Raw genomic sequence first — 13,073 nt, 5'->3', positions numbered from 1 at the left:
GTTAGTGTAGAAGCACTACATTACCAAATTATATAAAATGCTTTCTTAAAATAAAAATAAAATGCTTTCTTATTTCTGGGACAGATGAGCTAAAGCTATGATAGAAGCATATGAACATAAATGTGTGTGTGTGTGTGTGTACAAAAGACGTGATTTGGACCTGTTACAATCATCTAATTTTGAGGAGGGAAAACAAGAAAACAAGGTGATTCATTAAGACTTTATAGAGACCTATAATATATAGCCCAATATATATCAGTCAACATCCCTGTAATTAGGCAGACAAACTGCCATGTTTCAAAATAACATTAAAGCTTTGAGGGAGAACTTTCTAGAGTTCTTTTCAAAATTAATTTGCAAAATCAATCAAGAATATCACATATGCTTTTATGTCTATTAATAAACTCTCCCAAATGGATTATGTTCCTTGTTTAACAGAATGAAATTCAAGTGACTTAATGATTCTTAAAAAAATGATATCCTTATCTTCTTAGAAGAACTTATACCTATTAAAGTACAGTTGTACCCTGAACAATGTGGGCCAACCGACTGAATTAGTGATGCCAACCCACTCCCACCCTGAATTAAAAACACATGTATAACTTTTGACTTTCTCCAAACTCCTACTACTGACTGGAAACATTACTGATAATATAAATAGTCAATTAACGCATATTTTATGTTACACGTATTACTGTATTCTCGTAATACCTCATTTTTCTCACTTTTTCAGTAATTCTAGGCTATGTGGTTTGTCATTGAATTTTAATTGTTGCAACTTGCCAAAAAATTTCCCAATATATTTACTGAAAAACTAAAACTGTATAAGTGGACTCATGGAGTTCAAATCCATGTTAAGGGTCAACTGTACATTTAAATGATAGTCTACTGCAGTGTTTGGAAATTACTGTATCTCTTAAAGGGACTGTGGATTACCTTTTAATGTCTTATCTGAAGAATTCTGAGAAGATAGATATTGGCAGAGGTGGTAACCAAATTCCCATAGAAAACCAGAGTAACTAGAGCAAAAGCAAAACCCCACGGATATTTATAACTAAACTATTTGGCAAGGCATTCCTAGGAAATTCCAAAATACTGAACGGGTTAAGGACAAAACTGGCTACTGTGTAGCCACAATAGCCTCCCACTATCAGCATCTATGCAAAAAGAAGCAAAGGAACGGAATGGGGCATTTGCTGGACTTGGTAAGAACTTCAAAGTAGCCCTCAAGCATTTATTGGAAATCATGGTGGGCCAATCTGGTAAGAGCAGCTAAACCAGGGAGGAATTTTGTCAATTTCAGTAAGTGGGTGGATGCCAGATGCCTAGAGTAGGGCTTAAAGGGTTCAAGCCAACTTCTATGTACTTTTCAAATCGATCTCCCAAGGCTCTTTTCAAGGACTCAATATTGAAGAGAAACTTCCAAAGCAGAAATGGCAGGATAGGGACAAGGCAAAGAAAAGATAAAAATGAGGGAGGGGGAACACAGCCAGGGAACCTTAGAAAGCAAGCTATATATCTGCATATGTAACTGAAAAGTATTTAGGTCATACAAAAATACTGTAAGAAACAAATCAGAAGAGTTAACTCTAAGCAACAAAAATCACACTAGAAAGAACTGCTCAAAACAAAAACAAAAACAAAAACAAAAACAAAAACAAAAACAAAAACAAATGGTACTGGGGAAACCAGATATCCAAGTGCAAAAGAATGAAATCCAACCCTCACTTTACACCATATACAAAAATTAACTCACAATGGATTGGTGACCTATATGTAAGAACTAAACCTATAAAACCCTTAGAAGAAAACAAGAACTCCAGGACTTTGGGTTTGGCAATGATTTCTTGGATAGGAACCAAAAGCACATAAAACACAAGAAATCACAGGTAAACTGGGCTTCATCAAAATTAAAAACTTTTGTGCAGGGGCACCTGGGTGGCTAAGACAGGTAAGCATCCAACTCTTGATTTCGGCTCAGGTCATGATCTCACGGTTCATGGGTTTGAGCCCTGAATCGGGCTCTGTGCTGACAGTGTGGAGCCTTGGGATTCTCAGTCTCTCCCTCTCTCTCTCAAAATAAAAAATTAAACCTGAAAGCAAAAAATTTTTGTGCATCAAGAAAGTGAAAAGACACCCCACAGAATCAAAGAAAATATTTGCAAATCATATACCCGATAAGAGATTAACATCCAGAATATACAAGGAAATCCTACAACTTAAAAAAAAATAGATAAAAGACTGGTTAACTTTCTCCAAAGGAAACATATAAATGGCCAATAAGCATACAAAAAGATGCTAAAACATCATTAAGTCATCAGAGAAATGCAAATTAAAACTACAATGAGATACCATTTCACATTCATTAGGATGGTTACTATCAGAAAACCAGAAAAGAGCAAGTGTTGTGAGGATGTGGAGAACTTGGAACACTTGTGCACTGCTAGTGGGAATGTAAGATAGTGCTTATTGCTGTGGAAAATATAGCAGTTCCTCAAAAAATTAAACATGAAATCACAATGTGATCCTCCATTTCTGGGTATATACTCAAAAGAGTTGAAAGCAAGAACTTAACCCACATTTATTCACAATCCAGCAGCATTATTCACAATAACCAAAACATAAAAGGAATCCAACTGTGGTTCATACATACAATGGAGTAATGTTCAACCTTAAAAAGGAAGGAAATTCTGACACGTTACAACGTGGGTGAATCTTCAAGACATTATGGTAAGTAAAACAAGACAGACACAAAGAAGGACAAATATTGCATGATTCCACTTCTAAGAGATACAAGAATAGTGAAATTCAAAGACAAAATAGAATGGTGGTTCCAAGGGTCTGGAGGAGTGGGAGAATGTGGCATTCGCTCAATGAGCAGAATTTCAGTTAGAAAAAATAAAAAAGTACTAGAAATGGATGGTGGTGATGTTTGCAAAACAATGTGAATACTGTACTTAATGTCACTTAACCGTACACTTAAAAATGGTTAAAATGATAAATTTTGTTAAGTCTATTTTACAAATAAAAAATCACAAAGTAAAACAGTAACATACTTCCAAACTACTAGACACTAAAAATGATTCAAAACACAAAACGTAAGTAAAAAAGATATGAAATCACATATCGAAAGATCACATTACACACTTGAGTATATTAACCCAGAACAACCAGCACCAAGACACACTGTAGTAAAATTACTGGATTGTAAAGGAAAAAAACTGGCCATTTAGGCAAAAATAAATTGAAGAAAACTAGATTACCACCAATACTAGTGCTTTATGCCAGGAAAAAAAATGTGTTACATGTTTAAGATATCTAAGAAAAGAAAGCAGGAGCCAAGAATTTTATACACAGCAAAACGGACCTTGGGTCTAAAGGGCAAAGATAATTATTATCAACACACAAGGATTCAGAGAATATGGTTTCCATCATCTTCAAGAGAACTTCTAACAATCAAAATGACTAGAGACTTAAACAGAAGCACTAGTAGTGAACAAAAATGGTTACTTGCAGAACTAAGATTAAATAAAGGTTGAAAAGAAAAGTTGTGTAATAGCTATTTAAGATAACGTAGCTATAATATGACCTTAAAAAACATGGATGAGATGGGAGAGCAAAACAAAAACATTTTATTGTTCTCGATAATTATACTGCTGATGACAAAAGTACTGTTAGTCTGAAACTTACTTGTGTAATGTGGGGTTAAGTTAATGAGTGATTATGGGATAAAGTCTCTAATCCCACATTCTTAACAACTAAGATTTTGGTGTGAAAGGTCACAGAAATGTACAAAAGACAGGTTAAATAAAAAATGCTGTTATTTTGAATTAGCAAATTCCTGAGGTAAAGAATGCATTTAAAATAAATAGATAAAACAAGTCTGGTTAATATATACTTTATATATTTAACGTGTAAATCATAAACATTTAACATATCAATGTACATAATGAATATATATTTACCATACTAAATATTTCCTCATTCTGTTCACTGAAGATGCCTACAAACAAGACCAACACAATAACAATGAGTATCCCTAATATCCAGCTCCTGGTTTTGAAATACCACTTCCTACTAAAAGAAAGGAGGGTTTCTGAAAGAAATGGCTATTACAGCTGTGGAGAAGGAAATGTACAAGATGAGCGTGGAACATCGTGCTATAACAGAGTGAGGAAGCTATCCAAGATTATTGGGGTATAGAATTACCATATGGTCTAGCAATGCTATTCCTGCAACCAAGAGAATCCAAAACCATACGCCCCCCTGAAAACTTATATATAAATGTTCACAGGAGCAAAATAATAGCCAGAATGTGCAAATCACTCAAATGTCTATCAACTGATGAATGGATATATAAAATGTGGTATAATGGTAGTCTGCAAGAAAAATAAATGAAGTACTAATATGTACTACAACACAGATAAACCTTAAAAACATTATGTGGTCAGAGAAAGAGGCCAGTCACAAAGGACCAAATATTGTATGATTCCACTCATAGGAAACGTCTGGAATAGGTTGGGGGTGGAGTGAAGAATGGGAATAGACAGCCAAAGAATGTAGGGTTTCTTCTTGGGATAATGAAAAATTTTTAAATTCACACACAACTCTGTGAATACACCTAAAAAACTGCATGGAACTGTACACTTTTCAATGGGTGAGATATACAGTATATGAATCACATTTCAACAAAGGTGGTAAATGTAGGGCAAGAATCATGTATTTTCCTTTATGAACCGTACCACTGGGTATCTAAATAGATGAATCACAGCATTTCATTATAAAAATATTCCAATTAATAAACCCAGAAATGATAGAATTAGAGTATCACAATGAACGAAAGGATCTAGGCACTGAATATCAACAGCTACTAACATCATACACGATAAGACATTAGGAATCTGATGAAAGAACATAAAACCACCTGCAGTCTTGCCAAAGGGATCTAAAGTCAGTTTGATGAAATTTCTAGATCCAATTGGCAATTTGCAGGGAATTAAAGAACAAAGGAGCATGACAAACTGCAGCAGGAGTATACAGTCAACAAAATGCAGAGTTGGAAATTCTACGGTCTAATGCCCTAGGTTCTTCAACAGGTAAAATTTAAGTGAAAAGGCTGGAGGGGAGACCTATATATTGAGACTTTAAAAAATCAAATATTTAATGCACAGGACTAAACTGTGGCATTTAAGAGTGCAGAATTAGGTGGTAAAACTGTATCAAAATAGAAGAAAGTGATTACTACATCAAGGATACTGGTTATTTTGTAGAGGGAGGAAAGGGTCTGACATAAGGGTGGGGCATATGGAAACACTTCTGGGATAAGTGGAAAAGTTCTCTTTCTTGGGTTACAAGGTTGTTTGCCTTTCAGCTATTCATTTGTTTGGTGGTTTTATGTTTGTGTTTTATTTTCTAATAAAAAGAAAAACCTACTTCAACTTCAACGCATAATACAGTTATGCTATAGCAATAAAGGACACCAAATAGATGGAGTACAAAAGGATGTGAAATAGGACCCAAACAATAAGATAGAGACAGAAATTAAGAAGTACAAGAGTGGAGTTATCTTGGGAATGCTTCATGAAGAGTTGAAACTTCACCTGTTTTAAAATCTGACAGATCACATTCACATGAAAAGTGAAGAGACTGCACCATTTGGAAAAAGAAGGATGCGCAATGCATAAATGCTAAGTCTAAAAGGGCTAAAAGGGGAATTTGGGGCCTAATTCAAAAGAAGACTTTATTGGATTTTGTCCAATTGATGTAAGCAAATCAAAATCTGAGAAAATATTTTCACTATTTACTTGTCTACTGATCATCTCTTTAAAAAATACCAGCTTCAGGGGCGCCTGGGTGGCTCAGTCGGCTGGGCATCCGACTTCGGCTAAGGTCATGATCTCACATTTTGTGGATTCGAGCCCTGTGTCTGGCTCTGTGCTAACACCTCAGAGCCTGGAGCCTACTTTAGATTCTGTGTCCCCCTCTCTCCCTGCCCCTCCCCTGCTCGCGCTCTGTGTCTCCCTCTATCAAAAATAAATAAACATTAAGAAAAAAAAATTTTTTTTTTAAATAAAAGAAAACACTAGCTTCAATACTCTGCCCAATTTCTTAAATACACTAGGGTCAGACAAAAGTGAGAACAGTATGGGATTAGGCAAGGAATTTAGGTTCAAATGCCTATCATATAATGGCTGCTTTGATTTTGGACAAGTCACTGAGTAACTGTATCTGTTTCTTCAGGAAGATAATACTTTAGCATCTGTGCAATTGATAGCTGAAAAGTAAATTTAGAAATCATCTAGTCTAATAATCTCAAATTTACAACCCAGGAAACATGTGCTTGGTTAGTATCACTCTGAACAGAAAAGATACAAAATACTTCCATTACCCAGAAAGTTCTACTGGACAGCACTGCAGTATTTCCTAGTATTAATGGATTCTGAACATAGAATTATTCTTGGATTAACAGCTTTATTAAATTAAAAAGCAGTTGGTGCCATCTTAAAAATTACTTCCCCAGAAGTAGCCACACCTAAACCCAACTAGGACCAGTCCAATTCTATACGTTCTCACACAGCAACTGTGTCACATCTAAGAACTGGGAAACCAAAACAAACCCCTTTTTTTGTGCTGAAAAAGATACATATATATAGGCTTTCACAAGCAAAAAGTATTTCTGAAAGGGCACACAAGAACTGTTAACAGAAAATGTTTCAGGGCAGTGGGCTTACTCAAGCTGAAGAGAGGTTTATCATATTCCCTTTCTACCTTTTTCATTTACCATATACCTGTATTCGTTTTTAAAAATAAAAGAAAGCATTTAAAGTGTTGTCACTGGGGAGAGGGCATATACAGAGAAAAATGTATAAGGAGTCATTCAACAGACCTGTGAGCAACAAGATTTGATCCATTACATTGTTTACCTTCTAGCCTGAATGGATGTGTTGGGGGATATTTTTACATTTAACTGCATCTACGTTACTATGTTTGAGAGAAATTTAGGGCTTTCACGGTAAAAATATAAACAAAAGCCGTGAACTAACCAATTCCCCCAAAATGTTTTCTTTCACAAAATGCAATTGTATGAGAATGTTATCAGTAATTTGAATATAAAAAAGCAATTAGTGTAAACTGGATAAAACCTACTTTTAAAAAAGTCTTAAATGCTATATTATTAAAGAACAGAGACTGTGGGCACTTCTCTAGATGTATACAAGAATAGCTTTCTTCATTTAAGTCTTTACAGGGGATGAAAGGAATGCAAAAAGAACATCTGCAAATTTCCAAATGACATCTACTAATCAAAAGTCAACTAAGATTATAAACATTGTGAACAAAAAGTGGTAATCAAATTTTATCACAAGCAAAAATACAAGTTCACTTAAGGTGTACAGCTAACTTAGATGTATAAAATGAAATGTAGATATGACATAGATGATGCAATCTTAGAAATCATTACAGTCATGGGGCACCTGGGTGGCTCAGTCGGTCAAGCATCCGACTTCAGCTCAGGTCATGATCTCACAGTTCGTGAGTTCCAGCCCTGCATCAGGCTCTGTGCTAACAGCTTGGAGCCTGGAGCCTGCTTCAGATTCTGTGTCTCCCTCCTCTCTCTGCCCCTCCCCAGCTTGCTCTCTGTCTCTCTCTAAAAAACAACAACAACAACAAAAATTTAAAAAGAAAAAAGAAATCATTATAGTCATTCCTTAAAATCATCAGTCCTAAATACCATCCTTAACTGTATACTCTTGGGACCTTAGCAGAAATATAATATATTAAATAAAAACTACAATACATTTAAATCTGGCATATTGGATACAGCTCCGATTGCTGCAGCTCAAAAACAGGCAATAAAACTAAGTAAAGAGATTTAAATGACCATGGATTTGGAGAACAGATCTATGAAAACAGACCATGACCATCATAAATACAGAGAGAACAGTGTACTCTCCACAATCTCATCTTAAGAAAACTCATTAGAATATAAGAAACAAATGCATCATAAACTTGACTAACGAAATTAATGAACAGAGTTTCTAAGAGAAACTGGATCAATATTCATTCTAAGGTTGATACTGGAGAGGATGTTCTCCCACAGTATAGAACTTGGAGATACTGTTGGCGCCAGGGCTTTTCTACTTCACCAGATTTATCTTGAGCTTCACGTTGTAAGGCCATTCTTTAATTTCTAACCCCAATTACATAAACCTTACTGCATCCAGTGAGCAAAGGGTAGACTTATCTAATTAGGTTACATATAGAAGTCACTTAGTGCGGACAGTGATCCAACCCTCCAAGAGAAATTGACAATAAAACTCAATGATAAAAGATAGTTTCTGGGTCACCAACACATGTCCACACTGACTTTATTCTCAAACACAACAGCGCTTAAATTTTAGGGGAGATATTACTTTTAAATTAGTCACCGTGGGAAAATACAATAAATCCACATAAACATTAAACATATTTTGATATAATTAATGCATATATTATAAAACTACATAAAGTTTGTAACTATCATCTCAAAATTTAAGCTTGTTAGTGTTTAATTTACTGACTGGTGTTCCGTTTGTGGTGAAACTCATGCTTTTTGTAAGTTTACTATGACATTCCATTATAACCCTATAAGAAAAATTTTCCCAATGATGTGGGGGAGTATGAATTTAAAAGTGACTCACATTCAATTTGAGACCACCCCCTTCACCCTAAAAGAATAGGGAAAAAAAAAGATAAAAGAGTGAGGCTGTGCAATTGATGCAAGAGCACCAATACAAATATTAAAACCACTTTTGATAAAATAGCAAAGGTAAAAAAGACAACAGTTAGATATGAAGGGTGCAATGTTACTTTTTAAAATAGAAATTAACATCAGATTTCAGATTTCAATTATCCTGCTAATAACAATTTAATGTAAAATGCTGAAGTTTACCATCATACATATATGGCATTAAGTGGGGTAATAAAAATAATACTTTGGCTTTTTAATGAATGATGGCATTTAAGTAAATTAGGGAAAGAATGCAAGTGACCCAGGCTTCACCATTTAATTTAAAGGTCAAGCTGTGAATTTTGGCTGTAAGCAAGATACCTGTTTTAAAGCACACCAACCAGGCCATAGAGACAAATTATGAAAGAGGGAGGGTTCAAAAAGAGAAGTATAGTCTTGTGGTGAGATCATTACTAGAAGTAGAAAAGCAAGCCTGATTCAGCAAATGAGACCTCTGTAGCCACATAAAGAATTTCCAGAACTATTTTGACTTGTGATTTCTACCAGCATTTTCCAAGGCTACTTAAGGAAAGCCACATTTGTATTAGTATTCATTAGTTTACGACTGCCTTTGGAGCCAATTTAATAAAAATGTAATTCTCTCGATCTAAATTGTTATTGCCAAAGAGGCTTCCTCTCTCTTCCATAACACTATCACTGACCTAAGTTCTGTGCACAAGAAATAACTAGGAAAATGGAAATAGAATAAGACTCATGTAGATTTAAAAGAGAAAGAGAAGCAAAGGAGCCTTTGGGAGACCAAAATGTATACAAACACATATACTGTTCAAACAAGATAAACCTCTATGACAATCTGATAAACCAAATCACTTATGATCAGAAGAGATAACAACAGGAATCAATCTAAGCTATGAAGCTGTTCCTTCCAAATAGGAGAAAAAAAAAAAAAATTTATGGACCTTTTCAAAGACTGTTTTCTTAGCAAAAAGGTCCTAATAACAATCTACCAATAGCATAGTCTTCCACAGTCTATTTTTTCTACACACGCCTTTCAGAATAACATTCTAAAAATAGCTGTGATAAAAAGAGCAAAAAATATAGTGAGAATTAAGACAAGGTTAAGTATGTTTAAACACTATGCAACTTTCTGTTAACAGATGCAACACAGTATGCAAGTTACTCTGAAAAAAAGACGAAACTCACACCTTTCACAAATTAAAATAAAATTTTCAACTAAACAGCATTACTCGACTTTTCAAGATTTACAGGTTGCAGGTTATATTCTTTAGTACTGGAGAATAAGTTTTACTTCAAAACTAATTATACACACCTCTGCCATTTTATGTTTGAAGGAAAATTTGACGTTTAGGTCACCAAAAACTTAAGGAGACAACAAATGCTGTGATAAATAGGAACGCTGACACCGTAAGAAATTACTGTTAGCAAATCAAATATTTCTGCTAAACATTTAACTTTCAAAGGATCATTTCAAAAGAATGTTTGAATTAAATTAAGCCCAATTCACAATATTTGAAACAATGAGTCCAATACAATTAAGATGTACAACAGAATGACTAGGCCAAATTACACTGTACATTACTATTTAAAATTATTCAAATGTTAACTATAAAATTTAAATGAATACCGATGTCATAACTGTTAGAGTAAATGTTTCTTATTTACCTTTTATCTCAAAAACCTGGCAAAGCCTAACAAAGTGCCCAGCAGCTTGTCATCACAAATTAAAAAACTAGAAACATTTTGCATTTCAACCAAAACGTTTATCACACGGTTTACATTCAGTGTTACCTTAGAACACTAAATCAAAAGTGAAATCCACGACCAACTTTTTTCTGCGTATCGATTTACTTCAAAATTTGGTTATGGTAAAAACAAGCAATAAGATAGTACTTACATTTCTACTGAATTTGGTGAAAGAATGGTGCATATAAAACCTGTGCATATAAACAATCGCAGTGTTTATTGTAAGCTGAGAGCTGGAACGTAACATTTAGGAAATAGCCGAGAAAAACAGGACCTAATTTCTAAAACAATTTTGATGGAAAATTCCCCACCTACGGTATTTTTCCAATGCTTACAGTTCACTCAAAACGAACCCCAAAACTATACACATAAAACAAAACCCCGCAGGGTGGTGGTGATGGTAGGCTCGACGCCAACTATAATAAGTGCTGAGCATTTCACTCCAATATTGCTATTAAGCCAGCCCGGGAAGGATTTATCAATGGCTACGACTCACTAAACTCAGCATCAGACAGTTGAAATGCGCGCGCGCACATCCATACAAAACCACGCCAAGAACATAAAGACCTCCAGTGAGCTCCCAAGGTACGAGACCCGCCATCAAACCAGCGAGGAACGCGGGGAGAAGCTGCGGAGACGACTTCACGCCTTTCAGCATCGGTAACCCTTCCACTTCTCGGCCTCTTCTCCGACGAGAAGTGGAAATAGCTGCCTCTTTTCTGCGATAATCCCTAAAATTCCCCCCTGGCCTCGGCGGCCTTCCCATCCCCCGCCGCCACCACGCGCGGCCCCAAACAGATTACACAACGCAGTCTCCTAGCCCGCATTCCAGGACTCCTCTCCTCCCCTCCTTCACTGGCCGGTTTCGGCCTCCCGAGCCCAAGCTCGCCTTCCCTTACGGCGCGGGCGAGTCTCAACGAAGGCCGAGGCGGCGGCGCCATGTTTGCGGGGCACCAGGCCCGGAGAACAGGCGACCGGGAGAATACTGAGGGGGGACAGGGCGTGAGCGGCGGAGGGCCAAGAACAGGAAAGGATACACATTGAGACGCTGTCCCATGTCCTGGATGAGGTTGGCCGCCTGCTGGCGGTATGAGAGCTCTTTATCCGCCTCCATTCCGCAGCGGCGGCTCGGCGTGTTCTCCAGCTGTTCCCGAGTAAAGAACCAGCGAGAAGAAGCTCCACGGCCCGACGCCATGACACTTCCTCCTCCGCCCGCTCCCTCACCCACCCCCCTCCCCTCCCGGCTCGCGGACTCCCCGCCAAGGCCGCGCGACCCCGCCCCAGTCCGCTCGCCGTAGAACACGCACCGCCCCTTTTTACTCTTGTCGCTGCCCGTGCGCGTGCGCGGGGCCGCCCTGCCGCCTCGCCCTAGTCTTTTGCTTTCTTTTTCCTGCCCCGGGCCTCGCTCTTACGCACGGGACCACAATGCCCCGCGCCGCTTGTCATTTGGAGGCGCCTGGAGGTGGGGGTCTGCTCGGAAGGAAAAGGTCGGCGCGAGGGACGCTGGGTGTAGGATTGGCTGGGTGAAGGGGCGGGGAGGAGAGGAGGGAAGGGGCTGGCCAGAGGTCGCGTAGAGAGAGAAGCGGGCGGGCGGTTGTGCCGTGAGGCCTGGGCGTGGACTTTGAAGTCCCGGTGGCGTCTCGGGCTGGGAGTCTGGTGGCGTTTGAAAGGGAGAAAAGCCGTACCCTTCTCCAGGCGCACGCCGCAACTTCCACTTTCTTCGTTTTGGTCTGCGCAGTCTCGTAGGCATTTCCCCGAGTTGGAAAAGTGTCCACGACGGAAAGCCTCTGCTTTCGGGCGGCTCTGCGGAGGACGCACTTGGGAAGAGTGCATGAGTAACAGCGCTCCACCTGTGTGTTGTGCTTGAGTGCTTTTTTTCCCCCCTATGTTGTCCACAGGCACTTAGACCGTGGGGTTTATTTTTGAGATTTCTGGGCCAAAGGGTATATCCAGTTAGAAAGTGTAAGAGCTGAATTTTTAAACGAGATTTCGGTAGCGTGTTTTTTAAACCACGCTGTGATTGAAAACAAAGTAAAACAAGGTAACATTTTTGCTTAGTGGTTAAGTCTAACACCACATGTATCAATTGATTAATCTCTTCCGCCTTTGTAAGAGACTACTGCAGTAGAGTTTCTTTCCGCGAATAGATAGGTCTCCGACTCTGAGCCATTGCATATTGGCCTGTGAATAAAATTTATCTTCTAAATTGTAACTATTTGGGGGCACCTGGGTGGCCCAGTCTTTGAGCATTGGGCTCTTGATTTCAGCTCAGGTCATGATCCTGAGGTACTTGAGATGGAGCCTCAGCTTGGGCTCTGTGCTGACAGTGTAGAGCCTGCTTGGGATTTTCTCACTCCCTCTGCCTTCTCCCCACTCGCGTGTGCTCTCTTGCTCCCATAAATAAATAAATAACTTTATTTGGCAAAGACTACAGAGAACAGGCAGAAGTATTTATAAAAAGCAACCGATAATGCTTTTAAGTGAGTTTCTTATTAATGCTCCAGGCCTTTGTCCTCGTTTGGGGGCTTAGCCTATGTGCAGTGTATTGCCGTATTTTGGCTTTGGCTGTATCGGTTACATA

General features: G+C 38.1%; 1 protein-coding gene across 5 annotated transcripts in view; it reads right to left on the bottom strand.

The window, feature by feature from the left end:
• The window catches only part of CCNT2 (cyclin T2), a 38,924-nt gene extending 27,179 nt beyond the window's left edge, over positions 1–11,745 (bottom strand). The window contains exons 1-3 of one of the 5 annotated variants that reach the window (XM_027055900.2): positions 11,530–11,734; positions 10,644–10,725; positions 8,679–8,705 (exon numbers count right to left, since the gene is read on the bottom strand). In XM_027055900.2, the coding sequence (XP_026911701.1) occupies positions 8,679–8,705; positions 10,644–10,725; positions 11,530–11,687 (267 nt within the window). In that variant the 5' untranslated portion in view covers positions 11,688–11,734. Of the gene's footprint in view, positions 1–8,678; positions 8,706–10,643; positions 10,726–11,529 lie in introns of all 5 variants that reach the window. The other 4 variants (XM_027055901.2, XR_003418907.2, XM_015073028.3 and 1 more) reach the window with 4 other exon arrangements.
• Positions 11,746–13,073: the final 1,328 nt, after the last annotated feature.

The sequence above is a fragment of the Acinonyx jubatus genome, chromosome C1 (assembly GCF_027475565.1).
Source record: "Acinonyx jubatus isolate Ajub_Pintada_27869175 chromosome C1, VMU_Ajub_asm_v1.0, whole genome shotgun sequence".
Classification (NCBI taxonomy): domain Eukaryota; kingdom Metazoa; phylum Chordata; class Mammalia; order Carnivora; family Felidae; genus Acinonyx; species Acinonyx jubatus.
This window is presented reverse-complemented; position numbering and strand designations above follow the sequence as displayed.